The sequence below is a fragment of the Caloenas nicobarica genome, chromosome 2 (genome assembly GCF_036013445.1).
Source record: "Caloenas nicobarica isolate bCalNic1 chromosome 2, bCalNic1.hap1, whole genome shotgun sequence".
NCBI classification, from domain to species: Eukaryota; Metazoa; Chordata; class Aves; order Columbiformes; family Columbidae; genus Caloenas; species Caloenas nicobarica.
This window is the reverse complement of record NC_088246.1, coordinates 38,365,879-38,384,969: the sequence shown is the minus strand read 5'-3', so window position 1 is coordinate 38,384,969 and position 19,091 is coordinate 38,365,879. Positions and strand designations below refer to the sequence as shown.

The 19,091-nt window shown below is 39.1% G+C and overlaps 1 protein-coding gene across 1 annotated transcript; it reads left to right on the top strand.

Annotated features, from left to right (window-relative positions):
• The first annotated feature begins 802 nt into the window (after positions 1-802).
• DAZL (deleted in azoospermia like) lies at positions 803-17,449 on the top strand. The gene is made up of 12 exons (XM_065627911.1): positions 803-975; positions 4,562-4,637; positions 5,210-5,344; positions 5,692-5,783; positions 7,169-7,220; positions 10,683-10,749; positions 11,082-11,215; positions 12,646-12,723; positions 13,525-13,575; positions 15,683-15,787; positions 16,509-16,607; positions 17,396-17,449. Exons 1-12 carry the CDS (start codon positions 803-805, stop codon positions 17,447-17,449), a joined length of 1,116 nt encoding a protein of 371 aa, XP_065483983.1.
• The last annotated feature ends 1,642 nt before the right edge of the window (positions 17,450-19,091 follow it).

Below are 19,091 nucleotides of genomic sequence, written 5' to 3'. Positions count from 1 at the left end.
TTTGTCTGCAGACACTGCCAAAACACAGAGGGGAGCAGAGCTGAGCGGGGCGGGGCAGGCCGGGAGCTGACGAGCCCCCGGAGAGCCCCTCAGGCCGCGCCGGTGCCGGCTGTGAGGGGGCGGGTGTGGCCTCTCCCCGCCCCTTCCACTTGGGGCTACTTAAGGAGAAGAGCGGTACCCCACAGTAGCCGCCTTTCTCTAACTTTAAAAAAAAAAAAAAAAAAAACAAAAACAAACCACATAGAGGCCTGTACGGTGTTTATCTTCTCTGAAAAGTTCGTATTGTTTTTGTTTTAAAGGCCTCGTTTATTTTTAAGTGTGTGGGCGCTGCCTCAGCTTCGGTGAATGATGGTGAGTGGAGGAGGAGAGGGGATGGACGGGGCGCCGTGGCCGGCCCGGGGGGCAGGGGGTGCGCTGGGGCGCCGAGCCGTGGGGCGGCTTGTTGCTGGGGGCTGCAGTGGTTTGCTCAGGCCCTCCCGCGGGGAGCGGAGTTGAGGGCTGAGCATTAACTTTTTTCGGTTGCTCTCCAGGTGAGGAAGGGGGATCCCCACAGCCGCCGTGGTGCCGCTGCTTGGGCTGAACGCCTGAGGGTTTCTGTCATTTTTAATACCTTGAAGGTTTTAAAAGTCTTAAGAGGAGGTGAGGAATTAAGGTCACGGAGGGAATACGGCAAGTAAAAAGCCTGGGGCTTGTGTGAGGGAAGGTGTCGCGGCTCGCAGCCGCAGGCTCCGTGGCCTGGTGCGGACTTGGCGACGGGAGGCGCTTCACACCACGGGCGGCCATTTTGTGGCGGCCCTGCCACATGGCGCCGCAGCGACGGCCGCTGTCTGCCGGCGGGCGGCTCCGTCTGTCCCCAGCCTGCACTCCCTCCCCGCTTGTCGTTAGGGTCTGGCTGTGGAACCCTTGCCCCCGGCGTCGGAAGCTTTCAAGCAGCTTCTATGGTCCTCAGAGGGGCGCCTTCCCGCGCCTCCTCTGGTAACGACGCCGTTAATGGCGACGTGCGAGGCCGTTAAATGGCTGCGGGGCGGCCGCTCCGTGACGCGCTCGCCTCCGGTTCCCCGTTTATTTCTACCTGCCAGGAAAAAAAAAAAAAAAAGAGGCTTCGTGTAGTGCGTTGTGGACTCCATGCGGTCAGTGGGAATTACCGCCTGAACTCGCACGTTCCTCCTTTATGCGACTTGCTGTTTCTTCAGGATTTTTTTTTTTTTACTTGAAAAATGTGCGACTATAACCCAGACACTTCAACATAAAACAACAACAAAACCAACAGAAGTTAAGGTTTGCCAGTCGCAGGCGTTCCCGTGTTCCAGCACTTGCCGATGGCTCCACCTGCTGCCGAGCGGGCAGGCGGCGCCGCGCTCCGCAGGCGGGAGCCGTGTTCCGTGGGGAGGGCGCTGCCCTGGAAACCGGCTCCTGCGCACAGAAACTCCGCCCAGCAGGACACGCGTGGGGGGGATTTTAGATGTTTAAATTTAAATTTTGGAAAAGTTTAATACCCGTTTTAAACAAAAGGCGTGTGAGGTCGGGGAAAGAGAGGCAGACGCCTGAGAAATCAGGGACTTCTGTGGCCAGTGGAAAAGTAAATGTTTTCGTCTAGTGGTGCAAACTGTGCACTGAATAATCCCTAGATTGTGACAAAATGCTTTAGATCCAAAAGGGTGCATCTGCAGCCTGGATGTGCAAAGCACATCGTGACTATAGTTGCTCTATAATCTTAACATTCTTTGCAGTTGTCTATGTGCAGTGCGTGTTTGAGAACCTACTTTGCAGACAACTCAAACAAGTCTTCAGTCACTCATATTCCTGTTGTAGTTAAGATGACTCTTTTTTCCTGAGAAAATGAAGAAACTGGTGTTTGTAACCCGCTTGAGTAGCTGGGTGTTTCCACCATCTGGCCCTAACAGTGTCCTTTTCCACTTTTTTTTTTTGGTCAAAAGTAACTAGCTCCATTACTACTGTAATAAAAAAAAGTCCAGTTTCCTGGCATCAGCTCAGACTTGATGCTGGAATAATGCAAAGAGCAAACTGATGAAATTTACCTCCTGATAAGAGGAAGGGAGAAGGAACCTTCTAATTTCAGTAAACTGAAAAAAAATTTAATAAGCCCTAAGTTCCCTGACATCTAGAAATTTGATTTCAGAGGTACTGCATGAGATGGATAGACAAATCAAGCCCACTCAGGTGTTTTTGAAGGGCTGGGTCCCTTAGGCTGATGGTAAAATTTCAGTGTAGCAAATTCATAAGTTTCAGGACTTCCTGTATTTTGAAAACTTGTGAGTGGCTTACGCTTTGGACACTGATTCAGCGGCAGTGTGAGTTCTTTGCCTGTACTGTGTAGAAGTACAGTTGTTTACATAATACTACATTAGGTATTAAGAATTACAGTGTGCACTGGTAAAATAACTCTGTTTTAGATAGGGCAGTACTTTGTTTGAATTGGCAAAAGTTTTGCATTGTAGTACTGAAGACTTGAAAATAACTTTTGAAGGAGGAGATTTTGTTTCCTTTGTACCACAAGACTTTTCCACTGTACGTTTTTCAACAACTGCTCCCTTTGAAGTTATAAATATATGTATTAAAAAATCTTAAAGCTTATTTTTGATGTTGACCAGTTTTTAGAATGCCTAAGCAGCCTGTTTACACTGTGGTTTAGATATTTAATGTGTTAAAGCATTTAATAAATGCATTTTCATGGAAAATTGTTTTGCATCATTAGTGTAAGAATCGAGTGCTGCACTTCCATGGCAGCCAGGGCCACCTATGACTTGTGTGCCAGCAGTATCTCTCTGTCTGCCCACTGTCTTGTGCTGGTTCTGGCACTTGCTGGGTGCCTCTGCTGTGAGCTGTTTCCCTTTCCAGGTTGCCAGAGAAATTGCCCAGCGAAGTGAATACTTCTGTTTTAGCCCGGTTCGCTGAAACAGATCCAGAAAGAAGCAGAAGCCAACAGTTAGGTCAGCTTGAGGTTGCTCTGGAGCTGCAGTTTTAAACTTCAGGTGCCCTTCAGCTGGGGGTACAGCCACAGAAGTGGTCTCCCGCTCAGCTCTTGCTTCACTTTTGCCTTTGTTGTGTTCTTACACTAGCACAAGTGTTTATGTAACTGCAAAATGAGGTGGGATCAGAAGTGGATGTGTCTGAAAAGGACTACAAAATTCTTCTCTTGTGTCAAGTAAGACTGATTTCCTTGCGTGCTGGTGTCCTTGTACAATAGGAAAGAAGGGCGATAACTGCCCTTCTGTTTACAGCAGAAATGTTCTGTTACAACTTTTGCCACCATGGAACAGCAGAAGTTGTGGTCTTCAGCTTCACTGGAGGGTAGACAGAGTTCTTAAACGATAAGGGGAAAGGAATTACTTGTAACTTTTTTATTGAGAATTTGCAGTAGGAAGCATAGTAATCAAGTAAATTGAGCATAGGCAGCAGTATCTGGTGTGATGGAACCTGATTCTAACATGAAGTGGTTTTGAACTGAATTGATGGTTTAGTGCTTCTCAGAAGAGACTCAGCCTCCTTCATTTCCTCTTCTGCATCCACTGATCCTGAGGTGGATCTGCTGCTTGGCTGTTAGCATAGTAAGCTGATACAGTTCTGTACAACAGCAGAATACTAATTGAGTGAAAAACTGCTTGCTTTATGGTAATCTGCCTGCCAAATTGAGTTCAGGCAGCTTAATTTGAACTGGTAGGTGTTAGAACTTCTGCAGAGGAGGTGCAGGAGAAGGAAGAGATGGGGTAAACCCTCTGACCTTTAGTAATGGTGTGTTGGAAATTAGGTTCAGTCACACTGATACCGTATTTGGAGGGCTGAATTCTAGTTTTGGCTTTGTTTAATTGCTGGGCAAATTGTGCCGCATGTATAGTTTGATTCCTGTGGTTTTCACATTCCTTTGCTTGGTGTCCAGTATGAATGAGCACTCATCACTCAGAGCTGCAGTTTAAATGTGCATTAAAGATAAAAACTTACATTGAAAAATTGGATGCCACCTATTGCAAATTATTAGATTTCAAAATACCAGCTAACTGACTAAATCAAAGTTTGGGGTATCTGAAGTAGAGATAATGCCATATCAGATGAATCATAAGGAAAAAACTTATTAGTGTTTTGAAGTGTGTTAATATAGAGGGATGAGTAACACTGAACTGGTCAGAGTAGTTCTTGCAGCCAGGCAAAGCATGGCACATAGCTAGAACTGTTGGTTCAGGAGAACAGAAGGAAGAAGGGATCAAATTTGTGATGTCTGTGGTGCTTATGTTGTGTTTTACTTCTTGTAAATAACTTCGTAAAACACACTTAGAGCCTTATGTGGACTATGGAACGCATTTTTTTCTACCATCACTTGCAAGAAATGGAATTGTATGCGGTCTGTTCATCTGAACAAAATACTGAATTACTGCTTGTTTATGGAGCATTGTATCTTCCTCTGCACTGAATGAATCTATAATCCCTAGATTGTGACAAAATGCTTTAGATCCAAAAGGGTGCATCTGCAGCCTGGATGTGCAAAGCACATCGTGACTATAGTTGCTCTATAATCTTAACATTCTTTGCAGTTGTCTATGTGCAGTGCGTGTTTGAGAACCTACTTTGGTGCAGACAACTCAAATAAGTTTTCAGTCACTCGTATTCCTGTTGTAGTTAAGGTGACTTTTTTTTCCTGAGAAAATGAATAGCATTGATATTCCATCAAGGTCCGATTTTTCCCTTTTTACAGCTAACTTGTAGTGTAACCCTGTTACCTGGGCTCTGAGGCTGTTTATAAGCTTACACGCATCTCACATATTTAAAGCTTTTGACCAGGAAGATGATGGAATTTATTCTGTTGGATAATCAATTTACAGTAAATTGTATCTTTAATGTAATTTATTGCTTAAATCTGAAAGAAGTTTGGTAAAGCTCTGAAATGACTTATTTTGGTGTTCTCACTGTGTGTCTAGTAGTAGCAACACTGGTCATGAAGCTTTACGTGGTCCGACAGGGCTAAAGTAGCCTAGGTAGGTTTAGATTTATTTATTTAAAGCTTCTTAGAATAATCACTTCAACTTTTTTCCAATGAATGGTCTATTTGCAGCAAGTACTTCCTTTAAGTAGTTGGAAAAGCACTATTGAAACTTGTTGTCCCATACTATATCAATATGAAGGTGCAGGCACTCTGGTATCTTAAAAGTGCACTATAATAATTTTACTGAAATATGTATATCTGTTTAAATTTCAGTCTGCAAATGCAGAGGCTCAGTGTGCAGGCGTCTCCGAGGACAATACCCGTTTGTCAACAACCAGTCAAGGATATGTTTTACCAGAAGGAAAAATCATGCCAAACACAGTCTTTGTTGGTGGAATTGATATAAGGGTATTTATATATTTTTTTTAAATTTTTTACATAGGTATATGGCCCTTCAGTGGGAAGGAAATGGGAATTCAACTACTGGGGGGTGTGGGGGAGTTTTTTGTTTGTGTTTGTATTTTTTTTTTTTTAAATCCATTTACTGATCTTAAGGTATTGCAGTGTCATGGTATCTTTGTCATTGGTATCTTTACCAATCTTAAGGTATTGTAGTGTCATGAAGGAATTATGGAACGGTTGAGTAACTTTAGTTCTTACGGTAGAGATGAGTTAAAAAAATGGTACTGGCTGTTTTACATTAGTTCTAAATAGTTCAAGGTATTTGAAGACATTTAAGACTTTGTTTCTTTCAGATGAATGAAGCAGAAATTCGGAGTTTCTTCGAACGATATGGTACTGTGAAAGAGGTGAAAATAATCACTGACAGAACTGGTGTTTCCAAAGGGTGAGTAGAACATGAATAATTGTTTTAAGTTGCTGCTTACATGGACATAATTCTGTCATAATATGAGCAGCTGCTTAGCAACATACTTGAGATGCTTAGGTCTTAACACTAGCTTCAGTTTTCTGTTGTGGTGAATTAACATTGTGAAACCTGTAAATGTAAATTGCCCCTAAATCTGTATAATCTTATTTAAAAAAGCTGTTTTGTTTTGTGTGGTTTTTTTTCCTGAATTCAGTGTATCTGTTCAGGGAAAAGAGGGTTATTCTCACTTAACCAGTGGAAAGAAAGCTTGAAACATGTGTGACACTTACATGGACAGCTCTTCCAGGCAGTTTTTTCCGTAGAACTCTTCTGATGGCCAGAGTAGTTGAGAGCAATCTGGAGAGAGTTCAGGATGGTTAAGGGAAGGGCTAGATGGTTTATTTGGCGCAATGGGACTGCATTCTTCTGACACTCAGAGATGAGTTATAGAGAAAACAACCAAACTTGCTTGAGTGAAGAGTGAAACTAAGTGAACAAAGTTGAAACAAGTGAAATATAGAAAAATCCTGAATTGTCTATGGTGAAACACATAAATAAGGATGTGTAGGACCTTAGCTTGTTGAGTTCCGGGGAAGCTCTCCCAGTTTTGAAACTATCCCTGCTTTGAGAAGGAGTCTTCACCCTCTGGAGGTTCCTTCTAGCCCATTTTTTTCCTAAGATTCTATGAGTGGATCCTAAAAAGTTGTGTTTTTTAACTTGGGCATATGTAGTAACAAATGAGCTGGAAATCTGTTTCATTTCCTCATATACCTTGCTAGTCTTCATGATGAATTTTGATGTGCAATTAGCCAGTGTATATTCTGAGTACCAATAACAAATTGGCATAGTCTATTGATGGATACAACTGCTCTGAAATTACCTTCATTTTATAGACTAGATAAACTAGAGGGGCAGTGAAATAAATTGAAAGACTTCAAGGATCACTTCCCCCACTAATGTCACTGTTCCTGTAATGCATGCTTTGATCCAAACCTCTGTGGTAAATACAAAGTTTGATAATTCAGATCTTAACACTTAAAAGGATTGTTGTGTATGTTTTTCTTTCTCAGTAGTATCAACAAAAGTGCTGATTTTGAGTAGCTCAAATGGAAGAATAGTCCTTACGTCTATTTCAAATTATTCTAAAATCTGGCATTCAATTCTTTTCATCTGGCCTGGTAGTATATGCTGCTGGTTAGCAGTAAATACATTTTCATGCTGAATTCTAAACTAATGCTCTACTTGATACTTTTGACATGCAATGTATTATACCTGGTGTATATGCTATTAACTGGTCTTGTTCAAAATAATTTAGCTAACAAATCAAAATCTGGTTACTGAATAACCTGTGTTTTTCTTTTCAGGTATGGATTTGTATCTTTCCTGGACAATGTGGATGTTCAAAAAATAGTGGAAGTAAGCTCTTTGTCTAAATTATCTGAAGAAGTTGATATGTGAAGGCTAGAGACCATGTTCAGGGGAAACAAAGTTGTGTACCCTGTAGAGTAAATTAAGACAAGGGAAGTCTAGGGCTGCCCAGAAAGTAAACCTGCTCAAATCTCTACTGGTGGTAGAATCTTTGTATATTTTTGTAAGAAACAAAATTAGTATTAGCCATGGTGTGCCTGAATGTCTCATGTCATTGTATTTCTTGTTGTTCTTACTCATTTGTGTGCTTGAAAGCCTTGTGGGTTTTTTTGGCAGCTTGCTTTCTGTATTGGATGATTGTCATAGAACCCTTGTGCTTATGGCAGACACACAGATCTATCAGCGTTACTGTTGGGAATAACAGTGACATAGAAAACAGCATTTGTTTTTTACTTAAGTCTCAGCAGTTTAAATATGTGTTTTTTTCTTGCTATATTTATGCATTTGGATGTCACCTGGAGTGCAAGTATTTTTTTTAAGCCTCCTTGACTTTAAGATGCGGTTGTTCACATGTCACTTGGTTTTCCTGTAGTTCACACAGGAGATAAAGGGGCAGAACTGTTTACAGCACTTCTGCTTCAGTATCAGAAAAAATTTAAAACTTTTAAATCTCAACACTTACAACCAAATCTGTTATTTGGTTTTGATAGTCTTCAGCTGGTCATACAGGTGAAACTTTGTTTTCCCTTTTTCATCCACAACTGTGTGCAATGACTGTGAAAATAACATGTATTGAAATACTTCTGTCTATGAAGTCTTTGCCTCAGAAATTTTCTATGTCTCTGGAGGATGAACACTCTCTCAGTTGCTTCTGAAGCTCTCTGATAGGGAAGTAGATCTGAAAGACAATTATAGATAAACATGCCATGCACAAATTTAGTGTTCTGTGTGTTCACTGGCTGTCCAGCTCCTTAAGGGGGAGGAGAACATGTTTGAACAAAGTGGAGGGCAGGGAAACTCCAGCAGGAGATTCTTGATTCTCACCAAAAGGTTTCAAAAGCTTGCTGTTCTTTTAAGTCTTGTAGTATGCTGACAAAAATACTGCTGTATTGAGCAACAGACTTTATCCGAGAATACTTCTTTTACCATGGGTTGCATTTATTGTACTAGATCAGTGTGGAATACCTGCTCTGAGGCAACAATCTCATGTAGAGAGCTCTTGAGTAGCATTGTCACTTGAGCCATGTATGTTGCTGATTTTTTTTTTTTTTTTGGTGAGCTTTTCTTCAAAACTAAAAGCCTTCAGTGTATGTCTAATATAGCATTTACTGATGTGACTTTGTATACCAAAGAATATACTTAGAATATACTTACTTCTAAGTATACTTAGAAGACCCAGAGGTACATGGCATATTTTCTTTTCAGTGCAAGTTTCAGGTGTACAGGCAGTAGAAATTACTACCTTGGCAGGAGGAAGCATGTCCAGATAAAAATCATCTTACAAAGCTGTTGGCTTCTGGAGGGAATGGAAACAGGGGAATAATTAATATCTGCATTTTAGAACTCAAGTCATAAGCAGAGATCACCTCACTAAACCATTTAAGTCATTATCTGTATTGAGTGGTCACAATGTTTTATGTAAATAAACAAGATAAAGCTTCTCCGTGGTTAGAATCACTCTTGCTGCCTGTGTTTATCTGCCTAGCTCTGTGCAACCTGGAAGTATTTTTCTTCTGATTTAGGTCTGATTCTGTTTGTAACTGCACTCTGGTCCAGAGTAAACCTGTTTGCAGTTCAGAGCAGAAATCTACTTTCTGCTTTGAGGGGAGGGCTATCTTCCAAGTGCTCTCATTGCTCAAGTAGAAGTGGTTGTGGTTCTGGGCACAACAGGATTGCAGGATCACTTGAAAAAACACCTGTCAAACTGTTCAGGTGTTCTTTTCCACCTGTGTCATACTTTATTCTATTTTTATCAGGAAATGAAGATGATCAAATAACATTTTTTACTATTATTCTGCTTATTTTTACAATTGACAATTAAGTTGCTCTTACATGTTCAAAGCGCTTTCCTTAGCAGAAACGGGAGAAAAAGCTTAGCGAGGTGTCTGCTAAAACTGCAAATAGCATATCTTCTTCTGAAGCAGGCAAGTTTTTAGAGTTGCGTGAGAGAGAGAATCTAGATAGACTACGTATTTGCGTCTAATACTGATTTTAATACTTGGTAGTAAATTTGTATTAATTGGGGTAAGACAAAAATCTTTCACTTTTGATGTGTAAAGCATTTGTAAACCTCAGTGTAGCCCTCTGCACTGTGACACAGAGTACCTACTTTGAGTAGCATTGTGTGTGCTGTGTGTACCTTCATAGGTAGGGAAACATGTTTCTTGTTACCATCTTGGCAGAGTGCAAGATCAGACCCAAAGGTGAATTCCCTTTATAGAGTTTTGTGTGGAGAAGTTCCTGAGTCCCTGAATAAACATCTGCTTAAATGTATTAAAGCTACATTCTATACTCTAGACTTAAACTGTAATCTTGCAGAGACCAAAATCTTACAGGTTGTCTTCTATAGTCAGTCCAAATAGACCTTGAAGTGTAAGGACATTGTGGTGCCATTTCAGGCTACATTCATTGGTGAAACCGAGCAGTTTCTCTAAAGAACACAGAATCCAGCTTCTGCAGGGAGGGAGAGTGCTTGAAATATTTCCTCAATAATTGATCCTTGAAAGTCTGAAATCCTGCCTTCTATGTGAACAAGTGTTTGGGTGGAACTTGGAGAATGAGAAGTTACATGTGTCTTGAATGTTTGCCGACTGCTGAGGAGTGCTTCCAGCCCTGTTCTGCGAGTCTTTCAGATGCTCATATTCCTGGGTTTGAGTATCGTAGGAACACGTGAACCATATTTGAGTTTTGTTCTTTCTGGATTAGTCTGTGTGCTGCATATATGCCTTGGCCAAAGAAGTCAAATATCAGCACATTTCGTGGATGTTCTGAAGGAATGCACATGAATTTCACTAGAGAGAATACAGTAACATGCAGGTAACAGTAGTGCTTAGACGGCCTTCCGTTTCCTTTAATATTAGGTGGACAGCTTTAACATGTTATGTGAAGCCTGTTAGGAAGTTTGTCGGAAGGTGAGTAGTGTTGTAATGAGGCTGCAAGGGAATCTAGGCTATGGTCACTCTACATTAATAGCCTTCCTGAGGCAAGAACAGCTAAAATCTGTGTGTATAGAACCAGAAGGCTGGTAGTCACTGATAGGGTAGTTGCAAACTACTAGTAGTGCATGTTGCCATTTGAGGCAAGTGCTGCATAATAGGTTGGGAGAGTTGGTGAGTAGGCAAATGGATGTAAAGATGAAAGGCATAAGGTGTTGAGATGGGAGAGGAGAATGGAGGCTGCTGAGCCTGTGTGTGAGTTGATGTTATGTAGTGTAGAAGCAGAGTATGATCTCTTTAAAATTACACCACCCACCTCGCTGATTGTCCAGCTTACAGAAAATCTGTCTTTCAGTCGCAAATCAACTTCCACGGCAAAAGGCTGAAACTGGGGCCAGCAATTAGAAAGCAACAAAACTTGTGTAAGTATATATAAAAAAACTTGTTCATATTACAAGTATGTATTACATTTTTTCTTAATTATAGGCTAACATCCTTGCTAATCCTTTTTATCTGATGTAATATGTATGTATATTACAGTTAAAATTCAGTTCTGAATTTTATTACCTTACTACTTGTCTGATGTTGTACAGTTTTGATAATAAAACTGGGGTCAGCAGCACAATCCAATAGAGTTAATGTTGAGTTAAACCCAAGTCAAAACACTTCAGTTTTTTTGCTGCTTGAATTCAGATTACCAATGAAATGCATAATGCAAATGCCTTAATACTTCGTTTCTTTGCTTTAAAACAAGGTTCTTATGTGCATCCCAGACCACTAGTCTTCAATCCTCCTGCACCACAGTTCCATAGTGTATGGGGTAATCAAAATACAGAGACGTACATGCAACCTCCAGCTGTAATGAGCCCAGTAACACAGTATGTTCAGGTAAAGCTGTTCCTGCCACTGATTTTTGAATCACAATTAAATATTTTTGAAGGTGTAAGTACATACAACATCAGGAGTATGTATTGAGATTGCAGTCTTATCTGCTTGTTTTCATATTACCTTTCCCAATAAGTGCCCAACTTCAAACCGCTTAAAAGCTGGCAACTTTGAAAAATTACTAAGTGATATGTGACGTCTTTATAAAACAAAAGACAGGGAGATACTGTTTATTTTGAGAATGAGAAAACTGTTAGAAGGTGGAGCTAAGATTAAATTATATAACAGTTCTTAAGTGATCTTGTTACTTTTTGCAGATGCACTTCACATATCGAATGCATCCAGATATTTAACGTACTGGTGCCTTGCCTCAGAAAAAAACCCCACAAACTTGAAAATGTGGTGGCTTTGTGTTGCAGTGGTGCTTGTGTTTTGTTGTGGGTTTTTTGTTAGGTATTTTTTTTTCTTGTTAAATCATGGAAACAGAAGTTGACAGTGGGACTCTTTCTTGTTTCTGAGCTGCTGTTGTGTCCTTTTAAGAGCACCATGTTATGACACCTGCTGTTAACAGCTGTGACCAGTACAGCATGCCTACAGGATGTGACCTTATTGGTACTTCAGATAAACATTCTTACTGAGGTGTGGGCAGAGTACTTTTGACCTTGTTGTGAGTATTACACTGTGAATAGAAGGCTTTCCAGATTACGGCCTCTTCCTGTGTTAACCCTATCTGATATGGCAATACAACAGGGCAATATTAATTGCAAACTGATTCTGTTTTGTATATTTTCTTAAGCAAATGAACAAATTGCAGCGACTTGCAGAAATGTTTTTTTCTAAGGCAGAGAGCTTGGTAGTATACTTCTACTGCTTCTGTAAGTTTATTGGAAATTGAAATGTTGTAGGAGAAACTAATTATCTTGAATGCTGGAATGTGCCTTTAAATATTCTCTGAAGAAGCTGAGAAGGTTCCAGGTTAACATGGTGTCAAAATACTTGCAGTGAAGAAATACTAGGAAATCGTCTAAATTATAATACTTAGATTGCTGTTAGCTCCAAGAAACTGGTCTTCAGGCTGTAGTCTGTAATTTCATGGTAGTTGATCTCTTTCAGATCTACTTTAGAAAGCTTGTGGGATGAGTTGTACTTCTGAAATGACTTAGAAGATCAGCTACAAGCAGATGTTGGATTTTTAGATATGTAATACGCATTAGAATCCAAATTTCTAGAGATTTACAGTGCCTGAAGTGCTGAAGCCCCATGGGAAATCTGTAAGGGTTCTTAAATAATGATGCTGGTTTGAAACAGGAATTCAAGTAACAATGTGACTGTATACTTCTAAAAGTGTGCTCCTGGCTTGATAAATACACCTACAAATATCGTATTTTTATCTTGCTTCAAACTTGCATTTTTAAAAAAGCTTTCTCTTGCAGACATATCCCTACAGTTCACCAGCTGTATTGATACAGCAGCAAGTTCCTGTAGGATATCAGCCAGCCTACAACTATCAGGTATGTAATTCTTTAGTAGCAGCAGAAAGGTTGTTTGATACCTGATTAAAAACTTGAATGAAATGAACAATGTTAACTGGAGTCTGATCTTTCTGTGAATTCTATTTCTCTTCAGCTCCTGCTTCACAGAAATCAAAAGTAGAAACAAAATTACTGATGCTCTTGTCCTAATGCAATTAAAACTGTTGAATAAGCATACTTTGTTGGTAAATACAGAATGCTAAACAACTTCCCAAGTTAGCAAAAAGTACATGGATCTGTAGTCCTTTTTCTCATGGGAAGGAGCTTGAGCTTTGCATTTCTACACACTACATAGTGTAGGTAGTCGATGCTAGTTAGTTAAAACAGAATTGCTGAGTCTTATCAGACTAAATGTGAGCTCTGTATAGAGCTAAAAATGTCTGGGAAGGTGCTCAGCTGATAGTGACTTTGGAAGTAAAAAATGTGTGAGTAAGTCCTTTTATCGAAACTGAAGTAGAAGTAGTTTAGTAACTGGAAATTCGAGATGTTTTTAGTGTGGATGCTGTGATTGTTTCTTAATCTTTAGAAATATTTTTTAAAAAAAAACTTGGAATGAGAAGAGGAAGGAGGAGGTTGAATCTAGTGAGGGTGACCTTGTGCTAAACACTACATGAAGTACACGTGAAAAAGCCATCTTGCTGGACAGAAGACTGCAAAATAGGGTTTAATGAAAAATCCAGACATGAAATATTATATAAATGATGGCTCCTAAAGAGCAGTTGCTTGCTTGTATTGGAAATGAATGAATAAATGCTGATTCTTGTCCAATTATTGTTTAAGGTTCAACCACAATGGCTTGCTGGGGAGCAAAGAAATTATGTTATGCCTCCGGTAAGTCTACAAAGTTTAACTTATGGAACTTTTGTCTTCTCTATTAACACACTGTTTTGACAGCTTGATACGTAAAAAAATATAAAACTGTTGGTTGTTGACTGGATCTGCATGTAATCTGGTCTATACAAATTAGTAACTGCTGAAAGAGTAGGAAATTTTTTTTTTAGGGTTTGCTACTGACATGGTGCTTTTTTAGGAGCTACCTGGCAGAACAGAACTACCTGTGTTTTGATGTTACTCTGTACATTCTGATCACAGAATCCTGGAATTTTAACATGAACAGTTGAAGGAAGAACAAGTGGTGACCTGATTCACAATCCTGACTGAAAGGATCTGTATAATATTACTGCTTATTGTTCCACATTTTTCTAAAGTTTAGAAGACCTCAAAATATTCTGCTTTGTTAAATACTGTTGTGTTTTTGTTTTGTTTTTCTCCTTTCAACAGCTTTTTTTAACTTATTTATCAGGCTGCCACAGGCTGTAAATTATGTTGATGGCTTCTAAAGAAATTGCTTGCTTTCTGTGACTTTACACAAGAGACATCCACAAAAGAGGAAGAAAATATTGTGTACTTCTTCAACAGTGTTGGAACTTAAAGTTGTGTCTTAGATATTTTTGTTGTTCTTTGGGTATAATCTTATATTTGAGTACAATTTCTGTTAAGTGTTCAAAAACTGTAATACATAATTTTCTTAAGGATATTTCAGGCTAATTCCCAGCAGATGTCTGTAGAATGTCTGGAAGGTAAATGGGGAAAAATGAAGAAAATTGTGCATATATATTGCTGCCTGCACACATCTGGCAATTGTCTCTGATCATATTAGAAGAATACTTGATGTGTACTAAGCTTCGCTTTCAGCTTCTAATCAGAGGAGCAGCCTTTTTCTTTTCATGGAAGGTGTGTATTTCTGTTAGTGAGAATTACCTTTGCTTTAAAGGGAGCAGAAACACACTCAAGAGTTCAGAAGTTGCTGGAATACTGATTACCCTGTAGGCTTGAAATAAGTTTTGTTGAATAACATGTCCATGAACATGATACAGGTGCAGTGTATCTCTTAAAAATTAAATGGTAGCAAGCCCAGAGTGTTTTGACTAGGTGTACATGGTGGTTTGCATTAGTGTTCTAAGCTTGATTATATGAGCAGACAACTTTTTTAGAACTCAGTTAAGCAGCTTAATCTTTACAGACTCAAGAGGACAGGCACGTAAGGAGATAGGAAACTTCATTGTTCAGTCTACTGCTTTATACCTACCTGTTTGGTGGATAATCACAATTTCCATTCATAAATGGAATACCTCAGTTGTGATGAGGTCAGATATGATACACATTTTGATTGTTAGGGATGGTGTTCAGAACGGAGTAGTCTTGCTCACACTTTAGGCTTCTGTATCTCCCAGTATCATCAGCTTGAAATTACAGTTTTGATGTTGAAGGACTTTTGGGAGTGTCAGGTAGTACATCTTACGGTTGCTATGTATAATCACAAATAACATCTTTCAGAATGATGTTGCAGAAAACTGAAAACTACTGTCAATTCTGGGTAAATATATGACTACTTTGGGGGGAAGAGTGTGAAGTTTGCCCCCTGAAATTGCTTAACCCTGCCACTGAGATCCTGGTAAAAGTGCTTTTCTAGACTATTTTTTACATTTTGGAAAAAAAAAGTATATTAGCATGAAGGAAAGGAGCTGCATAGAGAAAAGCAACTCTTGGAAGGTCAGTGGTAGTAAATTTTTTGCTGCTTCTTTCATTTGACTTTAGTGCTTAATCTCTTGAAGTTACTTGCTGGTTGTCTCAAATTCTTAGTGAATGCCTTCATTGCTCAATATGCTTGATGGCAAAACCCATACATGGAGGAAGTAGGTTGAGGAGCTAACTCTTAAGGGTGATTAGTGGAGAGAGAAGATGCTTATTAGAATGTATCCTTCACAGAAGGAAGTTGAACTTTATTAAACAGGACACAGTATTTCCCCTGCTCATGAAACTTTCGATGAAGTGTGAAGATAAAGCTGGCATAGTTTATGGATCGATGAGGAACAATGACAGCACAACTGTGCATGTTTTCAGTGTTACTGAAACGGTGATATTTTAAACTTCACAGGTTTATACTTCAGTAAGCTATCACTGCACTGAGGATCCAGAATTTATACAGACAGAATGTGCTGTTCCAGAGCCTACACAGTCATCTACTAACAGTCCACAAAAGGTAAGTGCTGTCTCAAAACTTTAATGATTATTTTTCTTGTCATACATCCTATTTCCAGAAATTTGCACGTGAGCATTATGTGGTTTGGTGAAGAGGACCTCTGACCAGTATTGTAGAAATTGAGGTTATGGTTGCCACTTCAGCCAGTTGCTCAATCCACTGTATCTGATTTCTGTGTACAACTTCAGATGCCTCACATGTTTCCTTGAAACTATTAGTGTTTGTCTGGAGTGCTGAGGACTTTATACAATGTTGTACTTAATGAAGTAGAAAACACAAGGTTTTTAAGTGACAGGGCTTTACTTAATCTGCTGAGAATTACAGGGGAAATTGCAGTCACTAAGAAGGCAGGTTAGAGAGTACTGCCTACTATCTTATGCAGATTTATTTTAAGTTTCAAACATCTGAATTGGTAGTGTTTTACTCCGTTCTGCACTTTCTTTTGTGGAAGTTGACCCCAGTTCGGCCAACATCTAGCTCTGAGTTCAGTTTTCTAAAGGAGACTTCATTTTTGCAGCTGTCAGCCTGTTCCACAACTGAACTGGTATGTCATTGGTCAGAACTGTTACGTTGTCCAAAATTAAGAGACAAAAAGCTCAGGAAACATAAGGCAGCTAAGAGGAATCCTGAATGCAAAGTAAACCCTGTGACACACCCACATTGCTAGTAGTGGGCTAAGAAAATCAGTATTGTTGTAGATGCACCTGTAACTGTATTTCAGAAGTCTGTGGACAGGAGCATACAAACAGTTGTATCCTGTCTGTTTAACCCTGAGAACCGGCTGAGGAACACCTTTGTATCACAAGAAGACTACTTCAAGGTATGTTGCGAAAGCAAAATCCCTAGAACACACCTGACCTTCACGTTGTTCACTTACAGGCTACCATGAAGAGATTCATATGTAGAATGCCATTTTAATTTTTTTTCTTGTGCATGCTCTGAGATAATACGTATTTAATTCTCAGTTGCTTAATGCTGGAGCAAGTGCTGAAATTGGATTCAGTGGATTTAATGCAAGACTGCACAAAAATATTGCTGAACAGTCAATTCATGGACACTTAGAGCATAAGACTGGCTAATAGTTTCTCAATGGCAAATTGCTGAAAGGGCAGTGGGTCACTCCCTAGTTTGGACAAAGGGTGTGTTGAGTTTGAGCCTTGATAATTTTTGTACCAGTTAAGCACTCAATGTGAGTGGTAGCTCTTTATACTTGTTTAAAGAGTAGAGATTTTACACAATGAACTGTAGTCCAGGTTGGTAGCTGGTCATCATATTTTTGCTGAATGTCTTCAATCTTTGTAGAATTGCAGTTAACTGATTACATTCAAAATGGTGTTTAACTTCTGTTGTTTATTGATGCTATATTTAAGACTTTGCTTCATTTATTTTTAAATGGATAGACAGGTGAATTAGGTGCATGTACTTCGAAGCAGGAATACAGAAGCTGTATATATCAGTTTTGGAGGGGAGTGGATAGAGCACAGAATGTCTCAAGATACTTTTCACATAACTTCAGTTGCTTTATTGTGATAATTATATATAGATAGATAGATATAGATATCTATAGAGAGATATATAAATCCTGTCTTTTCTCCCATGCCATTCCAGGAGAGGAAGGCACATCACTTCAGAAAAGGAAGAGCAGTGCTCAAAAGTGTTTGATCAACAAGGACTTCGAAGTATCTAAATTCATTAACTTGATGTTACTACAGTTCAGTTTAGCAATATATGCAGTATAACCTTGTTCAAGAAGTTGCTTCAAGTTGAAGGTTGTGTTCCTATTCTACCTGTTCCAATACAGTTGTTTTATTTGCTAGAGTAGTTTGAAGTTTAAAGTTGCAAGAGTTGACAGACCTCCAGGTTTTATTAGTCATTTGCATGCTTTCTGTGATAACTAACTCGAATGTTGAAGAGTTTGTATGGGAGATGTTTGTTTGCATGTGGATTTTCTTTTGAGCTTTAAGGTACAGTTTGCATGTTACACTTAGTTTTTCTTACACCACAATTTAAGTAACTAATACTGACCAGTTACCTCTTGCAGTTAAAAAATGGAAGCAGTTATTTGCCCAAGAAGTTGTATTTTAAAACTGAGTTCTTAATCAGTGGAACAGAAGATGTCAAGTTGTAACTCAACTGAAGCCCTTTAAGTCCTGGTTTTCTTTAGACTACATAATCAATGTGGTTATGTTCATTAATGACAGTTTATGTACCTGCAGTCTTGAGCATCACTATTAGTTTTGGGAAAGTAATGAAGAGAATTGTAAAATTCCTACATGTAACTTAAGATGCAAGAATGTAATTAGCTGTATTGGCTACTCAGTAGAGTATGCTTTTTTTACTTGGAAAAATTTTAGCAATACCCGTATGTTAAAATTGTGAGAAATACTGCATTTAAAATACACCTTTATGTGATGCAAACTGTTAATCAAAGAGTATCTGTAAGCCTATTTTAATAATTATGTAGATTTTAGTCATGTGTTTTGAAATAATTAAAATAAATTTTTATTTTGACTTGGCTTTCCAAACTTCTAATGACATGCTAATATAATACTAGAGCTAATTTTAAGCTACCTTGAGAAAGACAGCATAATAAAGATTTGTTAAAGCTATTGATATTTATTTCTCTGTATGATAATTCCAGTTACTGTGAATCTGTTGTAACAAACTTCATTTTGTACTAGTTACTAGCTGTGGTTCTGAAAGAGTAGAACTGAGAACTGCATTCAGTCTTGTATGTATGTTGGGTCCTAGTCTGCTTTTCTCCTACTCAAACACCTCAGTCTCTCCAGACTAAAAAGGAAATTATGCCTCTCTTTGAGAATGTATACATACATTTGAACAGCATTGCATGTCCTGCTTTGAATTTCCAGAAGGTTTAGGAAAGAGACTTACCCAGAAAGTAGGTATTAGTGGAACATGTAATGGCAAGGAAACTGAGTTGCAGACCTGGACACATAAGGGAGTATGGCTGCAGCATGAAAAACATCCAAGGGCTGCTTCTCAGGAGTGTTCTGGATGGAATCTGATTAACCAAGGGTGGCAGTGAGGGAATAGAAATAACTAGATTTTGGAGCCACTCATGCAGAATTGTACCAATGTTCTGACAGCATAAATTGATCTAAAAAAGCAAAGCTGTTAACCTCTTCTCTGCTTAGACTGTTATGTGTCACTAAAGATACTGTGTCAAGTGTTCCCATAATGAGTTTTCCGTGTTTTTCTCGGAATACTGTTGTAAAGATAGTAGCTTGATTATACTTAACTTCTGTGTTACCAGCTTCTTTATGAAGTATTTTCTAAATCTTAC